This window comes from Oryctolagus cuniculus, chromosome 1 (assembly GCF_964237555.1).
Source record: "Oryctolagus cuniculus chromosome 1, mOryCun1.1, whole genome shotgun sequence".
Classification (NCBI taxonomy): Eukaryota; Metazoa; Chordata; class Mammalia; order Lagomorpha; family Leporidae; genus Oryctolagus; species Oryctolagus cuniculus.
Genome location: NC_091432.1, coordinates 217,160,326 through 217,180,474, shown reverse-complemented (window position 1 = coordinate 217,180,474; position 20,149 = coordinate 217,160,326). Strand labels below are relative to the sequence as shown.

Below are 20,149 nucleotides of genomic sequence, written 5' to 3'. Positions count from 1 at the left end.
GGCCCCACTGCACAGAGCTCCCCCACTGCCTTCCAACCCACACTGTCTTCACCTGGGCCTTTGCACGCGCTGCTCCTCCATGGGGATGCCTCTGTGACTCTCCCACCTCCCTCTGCTCCCAAGACCCAGCTTCAGGTAAGACCTAGACCTCAGGTAAGCAACTCAAATGTCTCCTCCCCTGGGAAGCCCTCCCTGAGCCCTCAAACAAGGCTGTGCCCCTTCACCTCTCGTGAGGGCCCCCCCCACCCAGAATGCTTGATCCAAATCTGTTGCCTCTGCTGGGCTGTGGACTCCCAAGGGCAAGGCCTCTGTCTGCCTGGTGTGGGCCCACACCAGGAGCTCAGTGAGTCAGATGTGTCAAACGAATGAATGATTGGGTCAGGAGGGGAAGTGGATTTGCAGAGACGAGCTCTGAAGCCATCACTGCCTGACCCAGGGCCTGCAACTCCATGGCAGCCCACTGTTTCCTCCCCAGCTGAGCCCTGGCCTTGACCTGTGCCGGCCACCCCCGTAGAAAGCTGTCTTTCCTCAATCCTTGCTTCCCTCCTGCTCTGGACCACTCCAGACTCCCACCAGCTCTACGGGGGCTGTGCCGTCTCCCTTGCTTTGCCTGGGCTCAGGCATCCTCCTCTGGGGAGACCCAGGGCCCCGGCAGCGCTACCCCGGAACAGGAACCTGAACACACTCAGAGACGGCAGAAGGGCAAGGGCTCAGAGCAGGACGGGCGTGGCCCTGTGTCCCCAGACAGGACAGAAGGCCACCGGGCTGAGCTCACCTCTGACTCCCCAGGAGACGCCCCCACCCAGGGCCTGTTTCCTTATTTGTAAAAGAAAATAGGCTAACCCTAGAAGTGCCCTTCTTAGTTCTGGGTGGGGGTGGGGGTGGGGGTATCTCCAGATACAGCCAACAGGGGAAGCACCTGGCCTCCGTGGGACATCCACCAGGGATGGAAGGATGGATGAACAGACAGATGGATGGATGGATGATGGAAGAATGACATCTTCTTTTACTGAGATCATACTACAGGCCAGACCCTGGCACGCGCAGAATCCAGCTACTCACAGTACATCCATAATGCAAACGGAGGGTCAGAGACATGAAGTCACTCGCCCAAGGACGTCCAGCATTTAAGCAGCAGAGCTGGAATCTAAGTGTGGATTACAGGCCGTGTTTCTCCCGCAGAGGATGCCGCTCCGCAGACGCGAGGACGGGCACGGTTTGCACGTTTCCAGTGAAAGGCTCGGGGGAAGTTCTGCCTGACAGTGCCGCCCTACCAGAGCTGTAAACACACGTGTGTGTACGTGCACACGGAGGCGCACACCCGCACGGTGTGTGCCTGCAGAGCTAGGGCTCACGGCCCGCCTGCTTCCCTCGGCCTGGGAGGAGTGTCCAGGGCTCTCAGCCTCCATTTGTGTGGCCACAGAAGAGTCCTGGTGATGGCCGCCTCGGGGGGCTGCTGGAAGGTTCACCAGGACAAAGTCAAGGCCCCCATGGCCCGGTCCTGGCACACACAGTGCCCTCTGTAATGGGGGTTCATTGTCTGCTGAGCGCAGCAGCCCTGGGCCCCCACCCGTGGGAAAGCGGCCGCAAGCGCTGGGCTTCCTCCCATTCTAACCTCAGCTTCCGCACTTTATGGGCCCCACACAATGGGCCTGGGGACCACTCCCGCCCTGCCCACTGCCCCAGCCTCTGCACTGCTGGGAAATGGGCTCTTCCTTCCACTGCTGGGAGCAGACCGTCTTCAGCAGGCACTGGCCTGAGCCAAGCGGCCTGACAGAGCGGCTGAGCTGCTAGGACTGGAAGTGGGCCTCTTCCTTGGGCAGCCAGGGCCAGCCAGGCACCAGGGGGGAGACAAGAGACTGAGAAGAGGGAAACACGGCGTTCTGACCCCCAGCCCTAGGGCCTCCCCAGATCTGCAGGGAGGCTGTGGCCTCTGGCCCTGCTTGCTCAGCTGCGGCAAGGCTCGGGCCCCACGTGCAAAGGGGCTCCCCAGAGATTCTCCTTCCACTGCTCCTCATTCTCTCACTTGCTGCTCCCGCCCTGCTGACAGGCAATCAGAGGGGAGCCAGAAGCAGCCAGCCCTCCCTCCCCTCTGCACAGCAGTCCCTGGGGCCTGGGGCCTCACCCAGCCACCCCCAGAGACTGGACACTCACTGCCTCTCAGAGTGATGACTCTTATCAGACTGTCATTAGAACTATAATTACAGTAGTGACGAGGGTGCAGCTTCTAAGCTGCCCAGGTTGGGATCCCGGCTCAATCACTTGTCAGCTAATTGCCCTTCATCAGCAACACGCCCTCTCTGGGCCTCCATTTCTTTCAGTGCAAATCCAGGCTACTAAACTGGCCCTGCTCATGGGGACAAGGTCAGTCAATGCATGGGACGCGCTCCACATGTGGGAAGGCACTCGGCAGCCGCTAGCTGCGGGGGGTTCTCTAACTATTAACTGAGCGCTCGCTCACCACGGGCTAATGTATCTCATTTAATCCCTGCACAATTCTCTAAGCCATTTGCTCTGACTTCCCCCAATCCAGTGAAATACTGGTAAGGGCACAAGGCCCAGAGCCATCTGGTGACCTGCCCGGACCTCCCGACTGGCAAGTGGCAGAATGCTGGGTCCCGCTCCAGACCCCTCCGGTGCTGACGGGCTCTTGTGTGGATGGGGTGCCGGCTGGTTGCTTCTACCTGTCCCAGTGTGGTCTCTGTGGCCACCAGCCACACGTGGCTGCCCTCTCGGCTGGAACAGCCTGGCAGGTCCCGTGAAACTGTGCGGAAGCGCTGGATCCCAACTCTACACTGATTTGTTCAGAGATAGGAAGTTGCTCTGCTTTGGGCTTTTTAAAAACAGAATGATTGAAGGTGTCATCAGGCGTTGGGGCTGGAAGGTATTTGGGGGTCCTCTTGCCTGACTCCACCCAGGTGGGCAGCTTAGCACTGCAGAGCTGCCTCCACCCACCCCTCTCCCCACTGTGACAGTATCTGCAGGAGGGAAGAAGGATAAGGACCCCAGTAGACCCCAGTAGGATCTGCCCTACTGAGCCTCCGGGGTCTGGCAGCAGGGGGCGCCATGGGACAACTCCACACCAGGAGCCAGCTCCGCAGATGACCTGCTGCGAGACCCTGGGGCCTTGCTGTGTGAGTGCCGGTGGACCAACAGGGCCTCTCCAAGGTCTGTCTGGTCCCAACCATCCTGCTCATAGCAGAAATCACCCAGGACCCAAGAGCACAGGACAGCGGCGGGGGAAGGAGGAGGGTGGGACTGGGTCTCACCCTGTGGCAGGGGGCAAGGCTCCGGGCAGCCTCAGCTCCTCCACACAGCAGCACCAATGAACAGCCCAAAGCCCCGCCTGCCCATCTGCCTGCCCATCTGGGCTTCCTGGGTCTCCCGGCATCACAGGGTCACTGCCACGTGCAGAACTTGTAATGTGCCTGGCACACAGCTTTCTGCACACTGCTACCTGCTTTCTAAAGAAGCGAGTGGGCCACGTTCCCAGAGCCAGGAAGGCGGCGGCAGAGCTGAGACCTGACCCTGGGTCTGCCTGACACCACGGCCTGAAGACCTCCCCTCTCTGCCCCCGTGGTCTGGCAGTGGGGGGAGGAAGCACCAGCTGAGGCTCCTAGGAGGGCCAGGCCATGCAGAGGGGCCGCCTCCTCCTCCGCTCTGCGCCCTTCTTCATCATCATCCTGAAGCACCAAGTGCCAGGCACGGCCACAGATCCCTTCCCCCTGCCGAGGTAGTTAATCTGCTCAGTGACCCTCGCAGGGAGATCCTGCGACCACACCCATTTCACCAATGAGGAAACGGACACTGGCCCAGCGCCCACTGCCAGTGGGGGATGCAGCTAGGCCAAGTGCTTGTCCAGTCCGGGCATCAGTGGCTCTTGAAGAAGGTGGGTTTCCTAGGGCAGGCACTGTGGTGCAGGGGTTAAGCTGCCTCTCAGGACCCCCACAGCATGTATCAGAGTGCCTGGGATTAAGTGTCCCACCTCTGCTTCTGACCTAGCTTCCTGCTAACGCACCCTGGGAGGCGTCAGTGATGACTCAAATACTCGGGTCCCCCCACCTCCATGGGAGACCTGCCTAGATTTCCTGACTCCTGGCTTTTGCCTGGCCCAGCCCCAGCTGTTGCACACATTTGGAGAGTGAACCAGTGGACGGAAGATGTCTTCCTTCCTCCCACCCTCCCTCCTTCTCTCTCTCTGCCTTTCAAATAGAAATGAATAAGCTTTAAAAATAATAAAAGCCTGGTTTCCATTGTTTTTTTTTTAAGATGGGTTTCTTGTGAAGCTGGCATTTTGGGGGTAGCAGGTGAACAGCAAAGGGCTCTGGCCCAGGTAAGTGGGAGCCGCACGAGAGGGCAGCCGGCGCAGGGCCGAAGACAACCTCCAAGGCCCCTGCCAGCTCAGTCTCTCGTGCCCAAGAAAGGAAGTGGCAGGCCAAGAGGCAGGGCGGGGGGTGTGGGAGTTCCAGGGGGAACCTCGGCCACCCAAAGGAGGAAGCTGAGACAGGAGCGATCTGGTCCGAGCCTGCTGGGCTCCCGGGCAGAAGGATCTGTCCCAGAAACAGAGCTGAGGACAGCGGAGCTGGGCAGCTACGTAGAAGTACAGACGTGAATGTGTGTGAATGTATCTGTATACAAATATCTGTATGGGAGCAAAGGTGGCAGCAGAGAAACAGAACTGGGGAGAGGGACGCGAGGTTCAAGGCAGGGTGGGACCTTGGCCTCAGTCACCCTCCGGAGAGGAGTGGCCAGGCCCCAGCCGCGTGAGCCTGAGGCCTCGCCTGCTAGGACAGAGTTCCTGACTCTTCTGTAGCAGCTGCCCAAAGATGGCCGCAGAGGGTGGCACTCAAACTTCACGACCTCAGGGCCTTGTTTAAAACGCGGGGCCTCGGCACTGCCCCTGGAAATCCTGATTTCAGAGGGCTGAGGCCCAGAAACCCAGAGGGACGGCTCCCGCAGTGAGTCCACAGCTCTCCAGTGTTTGAGAGCCACACGGGCTTACGGACGCGGGCACCGAGGCCCAGTGCTGCCATTCCTTTGGGATTCTGTCCCCATTCCTACACCCAAAGTTCCAGGCCCTTTCTGGAGGGCTCGGCCTCCCGAATGCCGTCTGCCTGAGTGCTTGGCAGCTAGGAAGCCGGGCAGGCTTCTCAGCCACGTCCCCACTCAGGGGGCGTCGGCCGGCGCCGCGTCGGCAGTGGAGAGTGGCAGTGCACATGTCACGCTTCTGCCACCCCTGCCCTGGGGAGTCCCTGACTCTGGCCATCGAGCGCCTGCCTCTTCCTGTCTATTGTAAACCCACTCAACTCGCAAGGCCACGCTGGGGGCGTCTGTCTCCTGGAACTTACCCAGATGGCCCTGGGCCCAGGCTCCCCTTCTCCTGAATGGGCACGGCACCCTGCTGGCGCCAACCACCTTCGGCCCTGGCCTCACCACAGCTGTCCTAACAACACCTCGCACTGGCTACTACACCTCCAGACAAGTAGGACCCACACTCCCAGGACCTTAATTTCATCAGGCACCAGCCTCCTCCCATTCACCCTCAACCACCCTGGGACCGAGTGCTGTGCACCCTGACTTTTCAGGGAAGGAACTGAGAAACTCGCCCAAGGCCACACAGCATGTAAGGCACAGAGGCCCCGCTCAAGCCCCTTCCCTGCCTGCACACCACACAGAGGGCTGGCTCCTCACAGGCCCGGAGGAGCCTCACACATTCCGTGGCCCCTGCTGTGGCATGGAGCACAGGGCCTGGCACACAGCAGGGGGGCAATCAACACGCAGCGATTTATAAAGATTTGCATGAGGCCCACAGCACGGTGGTTAAGAGGTCTAGCCCTGGAAGCAGATTCCAGTTCCGGCTCATTTATAGACTGTGTAACTGGGGCTGAGTTAGACAACCTCCCTGTGCCTCAGTTTCCTTATTTATAAAATGGGTACAGAGATACTCTCTATTGCGTAGGGCTGCTGTGAGAATTAAATGAGTGGATGTGAACTGCTTAGAACAATGATACACAGTAAGACTGTCACTGTCCTTGTTGTTGGGTAATGGAGTTCTGGTCTGGCAAGGCCTGGAGCAGAGATAAACCATAACTTTTTATTTCCTCACCTACACTATCAGATCTTTTAAACCCAAGTATGCAGTGCCCTGAGCCAGGTCACAGCTGCACTATGTTCCGTGAGGACCAGCAGTGGGATGGAGGCGTAAGAACACACCATCCGGAATCCTAAAATCATGGGTTTCAGTCCAGGCTCTGCCTCCTTGGTCCCTCTGGGCCTCAGTTTTTCCCTCCATCCAGTGGGTAGAAGAGTCATTGGGAGGCTCACAGAGAGCAGGGATGACACAGGGTGCCTGCTCAGAGCCTGCAGCCCTGGGTCCCTCCGCCTCCCTCTCATGTAGCCACCCAGCCACCCTCCCTCCACACTGGTCTCCTTACCTTCCTGTGCCCCGTGAAGAAGAGGGACAGATGGTGCATGGAGCCCCCATTGCGGCCCAGCTCCTTCTTGAGGGTGCGGGGTGAAGGGATGGCCCAGGAGGACGCGGCGCCTTCACCGTCCGAGCAGTGCAAGGTGGTGTCCGAGGAGAAGCAGGGCCCGCGGGCCTCCTGCAGCAGGCTGCCCTCGCTGTGCGTCCGGCGCCGCAGTGAGTTCTGCACCCGCAGCGAGAGGCCGCCCTCGGCCCCCGGGCCTGTCTCGATCATGCTGCTGCGCTTGGCCTCACTGCGCTCCGTGTAGTTGTCATCGCTCGTGTCCTCCTCCTCGTCTTCCTCCCCTTCCTCGCCCTCCTCTGCCTCTTCTGCATCCTCCTCCTCCTCTCCTGAGCTGCCCCTCTCGGCACCTGCCCTGTGGCTATAGGCGCTATCCAGCCGGACCTCGGGGATCACAAAGGCAGGCCTGGAGACGGCAGGCGGGGCCCCGGGGGCCGCTGGGGGGTCCCCTGTGCCCGTGGTCTCAGCCAGCAGAGGAGGGCTGGGAGGCAGGCCTTGACAGGACGGGGGGTCTCTGATGGCAGGGATGTCTTTGCTGAGTGGAGCATCCTGGCTGGGAGGGGGCTCTTGGCCAGCAGATAGGTCACCGCAGGGTGGGGGGTCCTGGGCCGGAGGCGGTTCCTGGCATGGCGTGGCATTCTTGCTCAGTGGGCCTTCTTGCTCCGGAGTGGGTTCCGTGCAGGTGGGTGCATCTCTGCTGGGCGGGTCCTGGCTGAGGGGTGGCTCTGGCTCTGGAGGAGGCTCCTGGCCAGAAGAGGGGTCCTTGCTGGGTGGGGGGGCCTCGGCAGCCGGCCCCTTCCCTTCAGCTGAGGGCATCTCCCTCTTCTCATCTGCCTCGGTCTCAAACATCTGGGAAACAGAAAGCAAACAAGGAAGGCTCAGAAGAGGAGGCCACGCGATGCTGGCCCCACGTGCACAGAATGATGACGTCACGGAAGGGGACAGGAATCTGGCAGGGGCCAGGATCCTGCAGCCCCCACGGATAGAAGCCTGTGCCCGATGGAAAACTGAAAACCCCCGTGGCTCAGCTCTGCGAGGGTTCTACCCTCATCTCCTTGCCCAAGGCTTCTGCTCCATCAACAACATGGCTGGCCACCTAGGAGAGGAGAGGGCATAGTACCTGCCAGATGGCCTGCCCCTACTGTGTGCCAGGTACCAGGCCTGGCTCTCACGCGATCTTCCCAAAGGCCCTGAAAGGGAGACATCACTGTCTCACTTTTTCAGAAAAGGAGACACGGGCGATGCTGACTCTGTGAGTAAGAGAGAAAGCAGGAAGTCTACATTCGGGGACCAGAAGCAAACCAAGCCCCCAGGCGGGGCAGTCTCGGAGTGGCAGACTGGCAGAGTCTCGAGCCTGGCCGAAGGGGCGCGTCAACCAAACCAAAGTTTAAAAAAAGTCCCAGTGAGTCATTCAAACAAGAATTCGCTCTAAATGTCAACTATCTTTTTTTTGAAACTGGTAAGCTGGAATGAAACCAGAACTTCCAAGTCTTATACACCTGGACTAAGCAGACATCGCAGACACATGGAACCTCGCTGTGAGATCATCCGCCCAGAGATTTCTGAACTGTTTGTGGGAACCTCAGGGACTCCGCAAGAAAGCAAAGCATCTCTTGCCTCCCACAGCCCTCGGAGCCCTGGCGGCTTGCTGCGTCCCAGCCGTAAATGTCATTTGTGGAGGGAAACCGTGTTCCCTTGCTGCCGCTCTGAGAAGCTGTCTAACAAGCAAGCACCACCAGAGACAGCCCCGTGGGGAGGCAGCCTCAGGCCGGGGGCAGGCCCTCGTCACGCTCCAGGACCTGGAGCAGTGGGGCTAGAACTACTCAGAGCCCAGCTTTCGTCCTTCAGAACAACGCAGCTGCCTGGAACTAATGACGGCAAAAAATCATACGTGTTCCTAAGAATCGCTGTGATAGGAGGTGGTGCACACATCCGTGCACATGTGTGCACACACACACTGTAAGTACATGCAGAACACGGGTTAAGAGTTCCTGCCATGGGGACTCTTCATGTCCATTTCATGGATGAGAACACTGAGCCCCAAGAGCAGGGACTTCTCCACTGTGGCACAATCCTCTCAAGACCAAAAAGCCCACGCATGGAGCCGAGACGTCCTTGAGGCCCTGGGGAGTCTGAAGCCAGGAGTAGGCAACCCAGCCGGGCGGCTCACGGCAGCTGCAGGGCTCCGCACACACATCCGGGGTTGCCCTGGCAGGGCGGGTGTGAAAGCACAGCGTGGGTAGGAGCTGCTGTCTGGGAGCATGAAAGTGAAAGTGGGGCCTGGCCAGGGCAAGTGCAGGATGCATCACACCTCAGACAGCTCTCGGGTGCTCTGGTAGGCTCAGTGGGGGCACATGCTAGGCTCCGGTTCCAGGCCCAAGACAGGGGCCCCCTGACCCTGCGGCCTTTCTGCTCTGGGACTCCTGCCTGCAGCTCGGGGGTGATCACCCCACAGTCCCAGACCCTGAAACATCAGCAACTCCCGACCCCCACTGCACGGATAGCGAGGCTGCGGCTCAGAGCGGGCAGGGGCCAGGCAGGGGCCAGGCAGGGCCAGGCATAACCCTCTGCGCCTCAAGGTCTCCATCTCGGATCTGCGACCACCAATGCAGCCAAGTGACCTCCTACAGTAGACAATACAAAGAAGGGAGATGGTGTGGCGACAGTCAAGGTGATGCTAAAATGGATCTAGAGGGAAATTCTGAAGTCAAAGACCTCAAATGGTGACGCATCTTGCCCACACTGTCCTCGAAGCAAGCTCTGCCAAATGCCAGGGTCAAAGCCAGCAACTGTGAAGCAGTGCCCCCCCCCCCCCCCGTGCACAATCCTCATCTGAAAAGGAAGGGCTGGGCCTCAGCCCCCTTGGGCTGCTCTTGGGTGGGGAGAGACCCTCCACCTGCACTGCACAGACAGGACTGACAGCGTACCCAGACGGTGACTTAGTGACCTGCCCAGTGAGGGGCTGGAACCTTCCCGAACTGCTTCTGCCCTGCCCGCTGCCCATCACCCACAGCCCCCTGGAAAGCACCCTCCTTCAGGAAACTCCAAGGGCCCAGCAGCCAGCGCCCGACAGGCAGGCCCACCTGCTTCTGGAAGGGCAGAAGGAAGCCGCAGGCAGCCGGGTGCCCTGGAGGCCTGGGACGGAGCTCGGAGCAGCTCGGGGAGCAGGCCGCATTCCCCCAGCCTTCCCACCCCTGGGGAAAGCGTAGTACAGCCCCAAAACCAGAAAGGCAAGTCAACCCGCCTCTGCCAGCCCTGCCCCAGAAGAGGCCAAACCAAACACAGCCAGGAGAGGAAGTGCTGCTCAGCAGGGGTGCCCCCACCCCCACAGACCTGGCCCCAAGGGCTCTCCAGGTGCCCAGCTGGTCCAGGTTCAGGAGTTTGACCCCAGTGAGGCCTCCTTCCAGCTGTGCAACTCTGGCTGAGCCTCTGAACCTCTTAGACCCTCTGTCTCCTCATCTGGAGCAGAGCCCAGGGCTAACACACTGGACCGTCTTCCGTCTCCTCACAGCACTGGCCCCGGAAAAGCACGTGGCACCATGGTGGCCGGTAGGTGTCACATCTTACTAGAAATGGGGAAAAAGCCCTCCGTGGGTAAAGGAATTCCCTAAGACATCAGAGGCCGATGCAGGATTCAGACTTGTACCTCCTGTCCCCTGGGCCCTTGACCCACAAGTGCAGGGGATTGTAGCAACGGGCAGCAGGCTGCGAGCACTGCTCAGCACCCCCACAGCCCTTGCCATGAGGGCCAGAGCACAGCTCTTTCCTGGGCTCCCGGGCAGGGCTGTGTGAGCAGCAGCCGCTGTGTAGACGTGGTGAGGCCCGCGCTCGGGGACAGCAGGGCCGGGTGCTGAGTGCAGGGGAGAGTTAAGGCAGGAGAGGAGAGGAAGATGAGGGTGAGGAAGCCGAACGAATGGCAGGCGTGGAGTGCCCTGTCAACAGGAATGGCACAGGCAGAGCTGTGCTGTGGCAAACCTGCTGCGGGGGTACAAGTGGGCACTGTGGCAGGGGTCAGGAGGGGGCCCTGTGTGTGCTCACACGTTCACTCTTTCTTTCTTTCCCAGGCACTGAGGTAGGTACTGGGGACAGCGGGGACTGTCACACACCATCTGTGTCCTCCGTTAAGCAGAGCAAAGGTTAGACGGCTGGTCTGCAGGAGGTGCTGAGGGCTCCAATACAGGAAGTGCAGGCGGCAGGGCCACCCAGTTAGGCTGCTGTTGCCACAGGCTGGGGGCGCAAGAATTCAGCCAGGGCACCCCAGAGAGACCAGCCTGCTCCCCCAGGACCTTGGGCCCAGAGCGCCACTGGATGCCACCCCGCCACCCTCCTAAGGGTCTGCATTTCCTTCGTCTGTCGCTTCTTTGACTCGGCGGGACCAGGGTTAATGCTGCCCGGGTCTCGCCTGCTGGAAGCACACAGGAAATGAAGCAGGCCCTCTAAATGGAGCCACTATTTAGGATCTAATCAAATCCTCTCCCAAATCCAATCCAGAGCTCCGCACAGGCTGGGGAAGGGTGGCCGCGCTGACGGCCAGAGCTCAAGCCTCCAGCAGCCCAGCCCCTAGAGCCCAGGTCTGGAGGTGGCCACGGGTGCTAGAAGTGACTTGCCCAGTGTCACACAGCAGCAACTGCTGACCCCTGAGGCCACCTGTAGCTCTCAGATGATTCATCAGCTCCACCGCAGATGCTGGCCTCAGCATCTGCCCTCCAAAACCACTTCCTGCTCTGGTGGGGGTGGCAGGGCAGGAGTCAACCAGGGTGTGCAGGTCTCAGGGCAGCCCGTAGGCAGTGGGGATGTTGCAGAAAGAGCAGGGCACGGAAAGCCAGGAAACCTGGGGGGGAGGGGAGGGGCTCCCACAGCGTCTGCTCGCTTGTGGTCACCGGTGCGTGGATCCCTCCACCAAGAAGCAGGTGAGGACGCCTCCTGCTCGGGCAGCTAAGCAGGGCAGGCCAGTGCTCTGCGGGGGAGAATGCCACTTGGCAAAGGGCAAGGCGCTCAGAATGCCTGCCCACTTTTGCCAGGGGCTGCTCCTTCCAGCGTGGTGCACGCCAGGTCACCAGCTCCTGGGCCCCGGCTCCATGCTGACTTCCAGGAAGCCCAGATGCTCAGGCTGCCTGGCCCAGTCCCAGTTGAGCTCCTCCAGCTCTGGCTGCCTCCGCCTCCGGCTCAGGGGCCCTCCAGGCTGGTCTCCTTCCGGGCAGTCTGGGAAGGTGGGGGCGGCACCGAGGGCGCGAGGGCTCTGACGCCACCTCCATTTCACACTTACTGGCTGGAGGGACCTGGGCTTAACCCGCCTGTACCTAATATCATTAGCTATATCATGGGATGAACGAGCCCCCCTCACGGGGCTGTTAGAGGAATGAATAAATGAGCTGGCGCACATCCGGAGCTCAGCACGGGGCTAGAGCCTGTAAACACTCAGTAAACAGTAGCCATGGCCACTCCGCTACACCTTGGCCTTGACATCTCCCTCCCTGGACTCCTCCAACCCATCTGCTGACCCCTTCCCTCTGTTATGGGCTCCCCTGCCTGTCATGAAGGACCTGCTCCAGGCACCTCCCATCTCAGCCCTGCATGCACCCATCCACTCCAGACTACAGTCACCCTGTGCGCCACCTGGTTGCGCACACCTCGAGTCCACACCGCCGGCCAGCCCAGGGCCGTGTGCCAAGGCCGGATCCTGCGGACAAGCAGTCAGCAAATCTCCACAGAACGGCTATGCCCCCAAACACCATCTTAGGCTTCCTAGGAAAGACACAATCCCTGTCCACATGGAGCCTACAGCGTGGAGGGGTCGGACAAACTTGAACCAAGTCGCCGCCCACGTAAGCCAGGGGATCCACACAAACCACAACCTCTACCATGAAGGAAACTCCAAGACGCTGTGAAAGAGAAAGGGGCATGTGTGTTGGGAAGGGCCGCCCTGCAGAATGACGCAATGAAATTTGCTCACTGGGCAAGGGGGCCCAGCGGGGCAGGAAGCAGCACAGGCAAGGGTCCTGTGCCACGAAGGGGCTTCCTACGCTGGTGGAACGGAGAACACGCAAGTGGAGACCCCCTAGAAGTCCCATCAGCACCCTCCCCTTCCTTCTCTTGGGGTCTGTATCAGTGACACCACCAGAGTCACCGAGTCAGGCGCTGGGATACTCTTCTCTCTTCCTTCCCTTCGACCACCAAAGCCCCTGGCCAATCACCAGCTCCTCATCCATCGCCCACTGTGAAAACACAGGCATCTTCCCACTGTGGGGGGCACAGGATACGTGGGAACGCTCTGTCCTTTCTGCTCAGTTCCCAGAACTCCCCTAAAGACTGAAGCCGGTTAATCATTCCCTCCAAGCCCATACCACCACTGCCCTGCAGGTCTCCCTCATCCCCTATCCACATGACACGGACCCCCTGGGCTGGCCCAGTCCTCGCCGGTGGCTCTCTGTGCTGTGCCAGGGGAAGCTTCCAACTGCAAACCTGAACTTGTCACTCCCTTGCTTAAGGCCTGGATACACCTGGCTCTCGGATCAACTCTAAATCCTGTAGTCCTGGGAGACCCTGGGCTCCGTCCCTCCCTCTAGCCTCCAGTCTGACCACTCCCCTCCTTGAGTGTTTGATGAACAGTGAATGAATGAGTGAGCAATTTGGCGAACTTCACAAGACCACGTAGACTTTCTCTTCTCCAAGTGTGACCTACGAACCGGCAGTGCGGCCTTTGCAGGGAGTTGGACGAAACACAGACTCTCACTCTACACCTGCCTGATCACAAGCTGCAATCCAACAAGAAATCGAATAGTTCCTTTGCATATTAAACTTTGAAAAATGCATCTCTAGACTACTGGTTCTCAAGAGAGCTCCACCTTAGATCACCCATATTTGGGCTCAATTCTAGACCTACCAGACCAGAGTCCCTCAGAGTAAGGCACAGCCCCTTGTATGTTTATCTGACTTCCCAGACAATTCTGGGGAGCAGCTCAGATAACAGACAAGGTAACTGAGGTCCAGGGGAGGCAGGGGACACACCCGAGGTCACGCAACAGAATCAAGACTAGAATCCCGCCCAGGACCCAGCCGGGGCCAGCTCCCTGCACACACCCTGCGTCCTTTGTAACAGGAACTCATGAACAAGACGCATGATCTCGGCGCAGGATGGAGAGCTGGCAGGGGTGCCGCAGGCACCTACCCATGCATGCTGCCGATACACAGAAGCCCAGTTGCAGGAGACAGAGGGAGGAGGAAGGGAAGTGGTCACAGACTGAGACTTTGTCTCTAAAGACCCCCGTAGCTTGTGGGTCTGTCTGGGCCTTGGCAGGGGGCTGGAAGGCAGCTGGGAGCATGCCTTCTGCTGAGAGCAATACTGAGGCCCACTGAAATCCCTCGGCCCAGGTCAGACTCTCGGGGAAAGGCCAATACTCGGGGAAGGGGACTCCTAAGTGAGGTGACAGGGGGCCCCTCTTAGAAACCTTCCCTCTTCTCATCCATGCTACCTGACCAGGCCAGGACACGCCCCGGGAGCCTGCTGGAGATCCCACGTCACTGGGCAGGGGCGGCAGCTCCCAGGGCCTGGGATGTGTCATGTGTGCCCCTTCTCCTTTCAATGCCTCTGACAACATGGCTTTAGTGGTGGTGTGGAGGGGCGAGGGAGCAACCTCGTGGTCTATGCCCCCAGCCCACAGCCCCTTCTCTGCTTCTATTTCTCTTCTCTGAAAGGCACTAAGTGCACAGTGCACAGCTGTGGTTTCCGCAGACTCTTCCTGTACTTTCGCTAAGCGATGCCTCATCAGGACAGCTCCAGGCTGCTTGGCCTCTCCTGTCTGCTCAGGCACCAGTTCACCTGTGGGCTCCACCCACACTCTCCTTTTCAGCTGGCCCCCTCGTCCTCTGCCTGCCCCAGGCACACGCTGCCTCATTTTCCTAATATCTCTGCTTCCTCAATCCCCTTCCTGCCCATCCCTGCGAGCCCCACTGAGATGCTCCCTCAATGCCCCATCTGGAGGGCTCTCTGCCTCCCTGCAGCTCTGGCCTGCCCTGCTCTTGGGGCCTTGCGCAGGCCCTGCTTGGCTCATCAGGATTACTGAACCCCTATTTGTCCGCAGAGTTACTCAGCAAATGTCCACAGGGCCCTAGCCATGGGCCAGGGCCTGTGCCAGGCACTAGAGCCAAACAGCGGCAGGACACATTCCCTGCCCAGAAGGCACCAGGGCGACAGCAACAGCTGTCCAGGGCCAGGGCCATACCGATCTCCAATCCCACTCTGCTGCCACCCGGGGGGCTATGGAAGCACAGAGGCAGCAAGAAAGAGGCTTTTATGGGGGAGGGAGGCATGGGAGGCAAAGGGACAGGATACCCCAGGCTGCAGGGACACTGGAACAAGGACAGGTAGCTCTGTGGGCAGGAGTGTGGCTATGTTAAGGAATGTGGACTTTACCCTGAAAGCTATGATTACTTAGTGCTGTAGAGATAGGGAAGGTGGGGCGAGGGAAGGCAGAGGCAGAATGACAAGGATCGGGAGAGGGAGTGAGGTCACTGACTGTGCACCTGCTATACACCAGGCTTGACACAAGAGGATGTGCAAAAAGCTCCGGGATATGCACATTGTGGGGGGCGGGGATGGAACGGGTTTCAAAGATTTGGGGCAACAAAATAAACTTTTAACTCTTTGAAGTTCCACTGTATATGCTCTCACTTCTAACAAACTCAGGAGGTTAGTATTATTGGTTTCATTTTGCAAATAAGGAAATTGGGGCCCAGAGGTTAAGTAAGTTGTTCAAGATTGAGAAGCAAACAAGTAGAGGAAACTCTATGTGGGGGGCAGGCCAGGGCTGGCAGGGCAGCAGACAACCCTCCAGCTGGGGCATCAGGAGAGCATCCAACCAGCGCTCCCAGGGCTGGGCAGGAAGCAGAGATATTAGGGAAATGAGATGGTGCACGCACTCGCACACCAGGAGTGGAGGAGCTGGAACTGAAACCGTGGCCGGGCCGGACTCCAACATCATGCTCTCCCCACTAGCCTGGGGTCTCCTTTTCTGCCCCCTGCCTCACTTCCTTTCTCCCTCCCTCCTTTCAAAGCACCTGAGCATCCACCTGGGGCAAGCACTGTGCTATACATTGGAGACTGCTAGGCAGAAGCGAGCAAGACCAGGGGCAGGGACCTCTCTCTTACTCCACTGGAGACCAGGTAGCAGGAATCAGACTCACCCGGGGTTCGGGAAGGACACAGAATTCCAGCTACCTGGCGGCCCTCCCAAACTCTCCCCACCTGGAAGTGGTCCCTGGTGGGGAGAAGCAGAGCATAGGGCTTCTCCATGATGTTCCACAGAGCTGATCACACAGAACGCTCTGCCACGCCGGGAAGACCCCAGGGAAGGGCGCAACCATGCTGTGGTCACAAAGCCAGCGTTTGGCACTGGGCAGGCCCAGGGTTGACTCCCACTTCCTCATCATGTGATCGAGTCAGTGTGGCCTCCTAGGGCTGCTGTAGGACAGGTGGAGGCTGGGCCCTCTGCTCCTCGCCTTCCTCTCCACAGTTTGACTCTCTTGCATGGTGGGGGGTGGGGGCCATCACCAGGGACCAACCCCCAAATCAAGGCCTCCCTCCCAGCAACAGCTCAGAGATGTGGACCACTTTGAGACGCTGAAGTGGTGCGAGGGAAGCCCATTGCTTCTGAGGCTCCGGGCACACTCCTGCCTGCACGGCCTCCCTGGGCAGACACCCCTGCTCTGCTGAGGTCGTGGTGGGGCTGGGTTTGGCCGGGTCTGCTCCAGCTCACCCTCCTGCCGTCGCGCTGTCATGGGACTTCCTCACACCCTCTCGGTCTCACTGACCATATTCCTCTTCTGCTCAAAATCCCCCCACCCAGTCCCTCGGGGGCAGTCCCAGCCCCTTGCCCTGTATGTTTGGTCCTTCTTGACGACATTTTATTGCGGTGTCTCCTCTTTGCCACCCAGCCAGTGTGATCTATTTACAGTTCTCCAAATACACTCACCTCCTAGGCACCCCTACACCTATGCTCACCCTGTACTACCTTCCTGGAGCACCCTCCCCTTCCCCCCACTTCCCTGGAGAACCACGCTCCTCAGTCCTCAGAACTCCAGCTCACCTGGCCGTGCACTCCCCTTGACTTTGGACAAAGGTGACACTAACCTACAGTGACAAAGGATGGTCTTTTTAATCAACTGGCCATCCACCCAGAGGAAATGAGTCTTGGCCTCTACATCACACCATGCATAAAAGTCGATTTCAAGTGAACTTTAGATCTAAATATGAAACACAAAACAATAACATTTCTAGAAGATAACACAAGAGAATATATCCATAGCCTTAATGCAAGCAAAGGAACAAGACTCAACAAGCACTCTCCCTAAAAGCAAAAGATTAGCAGATTGGACTGCTTGAAAATTAAGACCTTTTGCTCTTCAAATATTCCCTGGAAAGAGTGAAACGGCAAGCCCGGAGGGAGCAAAGATATTTGCAATGTGTTTATCCAACAAGGAACACATGTCCAGAATATTTTTAAACGCCTACAAATCAATCAGAAAAAGATTATTCAGAAGAATAAGGAAAAGACTCAAACAGGCACTTTACAAAAGCGATTGTTCAAGGGCCATTCAACATGCGAAAAGGTGCTCACCTCATTAGTCATCAAGGAAATGCAGCTTGAAACCACAATTAGATATCACGATATCTAATGCCATTCATGTTGGTAAGGACACAGAGCAACTGGCACTCTGGTGCAAGACTCCAAAGAGGCGGCAGTGGTGTTACACTTTGGAAAATTATATGATGGTGTCTACTAAGGCTAATTATACACAACCGTATGACTCAGCAGTTGCAAACCTTGGGTATTTACCCAACAGAAAGCACATACAGGAAATCAAGACATGGGCAAGAATATTCGCAGCAGCACTGCTCATTACAGCCGTGAACTGGAAACCAACGTAGAACGGACAAACTGTGGTATAGTCACACAACGAAATACCACACAGTGGTGAGAATGAACAAAACAAAACTGGAAGCAATCACACTGATGAATCTCACATCAAATCACTCATCACAAGAAGTCAGCAGAATAAAACGCATACTCAGGGGCGGGCACTTTAGTGCTGTGGGTTAAGCCGAAGCTTGGGATGCCTCCCATCAGAATGCCTACAATTGAGTCTTGCCTCTGTTTCTGATTCGGCTTCCTGCTGGTGCATCTGGGAGGCAGCAGATGATTGTTCCAGCACTTGGGATCTGTCACCCACGTGGGAGGTCTGCACAGAGTTCCTGGCTCCTGACTTCAGTCTGGGCCAGCCCTGGCTGTTGAAGGCATTTGGGGAATGAACCAGAAGATGGAAAATTTCTCTCTCTCATTCTCACCTTTTTTTCACTCTGTCTTTCAAATAAATAAGTAAACCTTTTTTTTTATAAAGAACCCATACTCAATGTTTTATAAGAAGTTCAAAGACAGTCAATACTAATCAATGACAGAACTAGGATAGGGGTTAACTCTGAGGCAGTAGCAAGTCAAAGGAGTGCAAGGGAGGCTTCTTGGGTATAGTAAAGTTCTATTTCTTTTTTAAATTTTTTATTTATTTTCATTTTGAAAGGTAGAGAGACAGAAATAGAGATCTTCCATCTGCTTGTCTACCCTTCAAATGTCCACAACAGGCAGGGCCAGGTCAGGCCTATGTCAGGAGCCCAGAACTCAATCCAGGTCTCCCATGTGGGTGGCAGGGACCCAAGTACTTGAGCTACCACTGCTGTCTCCCAGAGTGTGCATTAGCAGGAAGCTGGAATTGGAAGCAGAGCTAGGACTTGAAACCAGGCACTTGGATTGGAATGTTCTCTCTCTTGACCCAGACAGGAGCTACACAAGTGTGTGTACTTGGTGAAAATGCATCACCGTACTGTCCCTCACATTCCTGTGAGTGTGCTACACTTCTATTTGGAAGTTTACTTGAAAAACAAACAAAATGCTCACCCCAGTGTCTCCTCCTGGGTACCCTGGGCTGAGGCAGTGGCTCCTTCTGTGAGTTCCTTGTCTTGTACAATCTTTCACAGCCTGTGAGAAGCAAGAGATGCCTCCCATTTGCTGACTGCCTTCTCTGTGTTGGACCTTGAGCCGAGCATCCCCCTCAACTCGATGTTACCACACCACACAAGGCAAGGTACTGGTCTAGGCACGCCCACTGCTCACGTGACCTGGAGCCAATACACATGCAGCGTCTCTGCTTTGCGTGTATCATCTCACGTGAGCGGAGGAAGCTGGGTCACTGCCTGAGGAACCAGAGGCAGGTAAGCTTGGGGTCTTGACTAAGAGGCCTCAGATGGCCTCCCCAGACAAGGAGGAACAGGTGGCTCCTGGACACACAGAAGCAGTTTCTATGTCCAGACAGGTAGACATGTCTGCACCTCAGATTTATACATAAACCAGAGACTTCTTCAATGGGGAGTGTCTACACAACCAGTTCAGCCCCACTTCTGCAGGAAGCTTTGCTGAGGCACCCAGGCTGCTCTGGATGCTTGCTGGGGGTTCCCAGGCCACGCAGTGTCTCCCCATCGAAGTTGTGTGGTTTCTGTCTATTACCGGCCCACCCCGGACACTGAAGATCAGGGCTTGAGAGACTGGTACTGGGTAAGTGCATGGCACAAAGCACATGCTTAGCTCGTATGGAAGGCAGGGAGGGAAGGAGCTGGTGAGGACGGGACAGAGCTGCCACTTGGGTCAGCTGGAAACTCCACTCATCGAGGCCTGAGCAGTGATGGTTTGTGTCCTCGCTGGACATCAGCTCTGGCCCTTGACTTGAGGGGTCACAGCCAGGCCACCTTCCACTGCATGGCTCTTCTCCTGACTGCCCCCAGCCTCTCTCAAGATTTTCACTGCCATTTAAGGAGTGGCTCTATCAGGCCCCTTCTCTGCCTCTGCCCGTGTGTCCTCACCATCTGTGAGCTTGTCCCCTGTGTCTCAGGCTCAGCTATTAGCCTGAGACCATCCCCACCAAGAGATGACAGGATGCCACAGCGAGCCCTGGCTATAGGGTGAAAAGCATGCCCAGTTCCAAATAACTTCCTGTACACCCCACCTTTCTTAGGAGGGGGTCGCTGGCAGTTCCCTGGCAGCAGCCTGGGCCACAGTGCCAGGTGCAGGCAGGCTAGCCCATGGCAGGCGGGAAGAGGGGAGAAGCCCTGAGCCATCTGGAGCAGAGGGCACCCCGGGCAGCTATCCACACATCTGCCGGGATGACCTAGGCCCTCTGCCAGTGGAAGGGGATATCCTAGGACCCTCTCTCCTCTGCTTTGTGTCTGGAAGCTCTGATCTCTCAAGTGGCTCATGGCCTCAGCACCCTTCCACCAAGCCCTTCCCCAACCCCACTCCTGAATGTCTGGGTGCAGCTGGTTGTGCAGGGAAAGGCGGCGGCTCCCTGGGGCTGAGCCCAGCTGGCCTGCTGTGAGTGGCTCCAGCCTCTCCGGGCTTAGGGGGCTGAGCCATAAGCAGCCTTGTTTATCCCTGGGAGGAATGATGGTTTTTCCCTGAGCAATGACATCTTGGAAACGGCCTGGCTCCATAAACAACAACAAATCTCCCAGCCCAGGGCCTGGGCTGCGGGTTGCATGAGAAAGCTTCTACCCGGAGCGCCCGAGCTGCAGGTTGGGGGCTGCTCCCCTGCAGAGCCAGACCCTGGCCTTGACTCTGACT

General features: G+C 57.8%; 1 protein-coding gene across 8 annotated transcripts in view; it reads right to left on the bottom strand.

Moving 5' to 3' along the window:
* Positions 1 to 20,149, bottom strand: part of RGS3 (regulator of G protein signaling 3) — a 149,190-nt gene that overhangs the window by 6,653 nt on the left and 122,388 nt on the right. For all 8 annotated transcript variants that reach the window (XM_051842799.2, XM_070066347.1, XM_051842803.2 and 5 more), the window contains one exon: positions 6,435 to 7,334. In XM_051842799.2, coding sequence (XP_051698759.2) covers positions 6,435 to 7,334 — 900 coding nt within the window. The remainder of the gene's footprint in view (positions 1 to 6,434; positions 7,335 to 20,149) is intronic.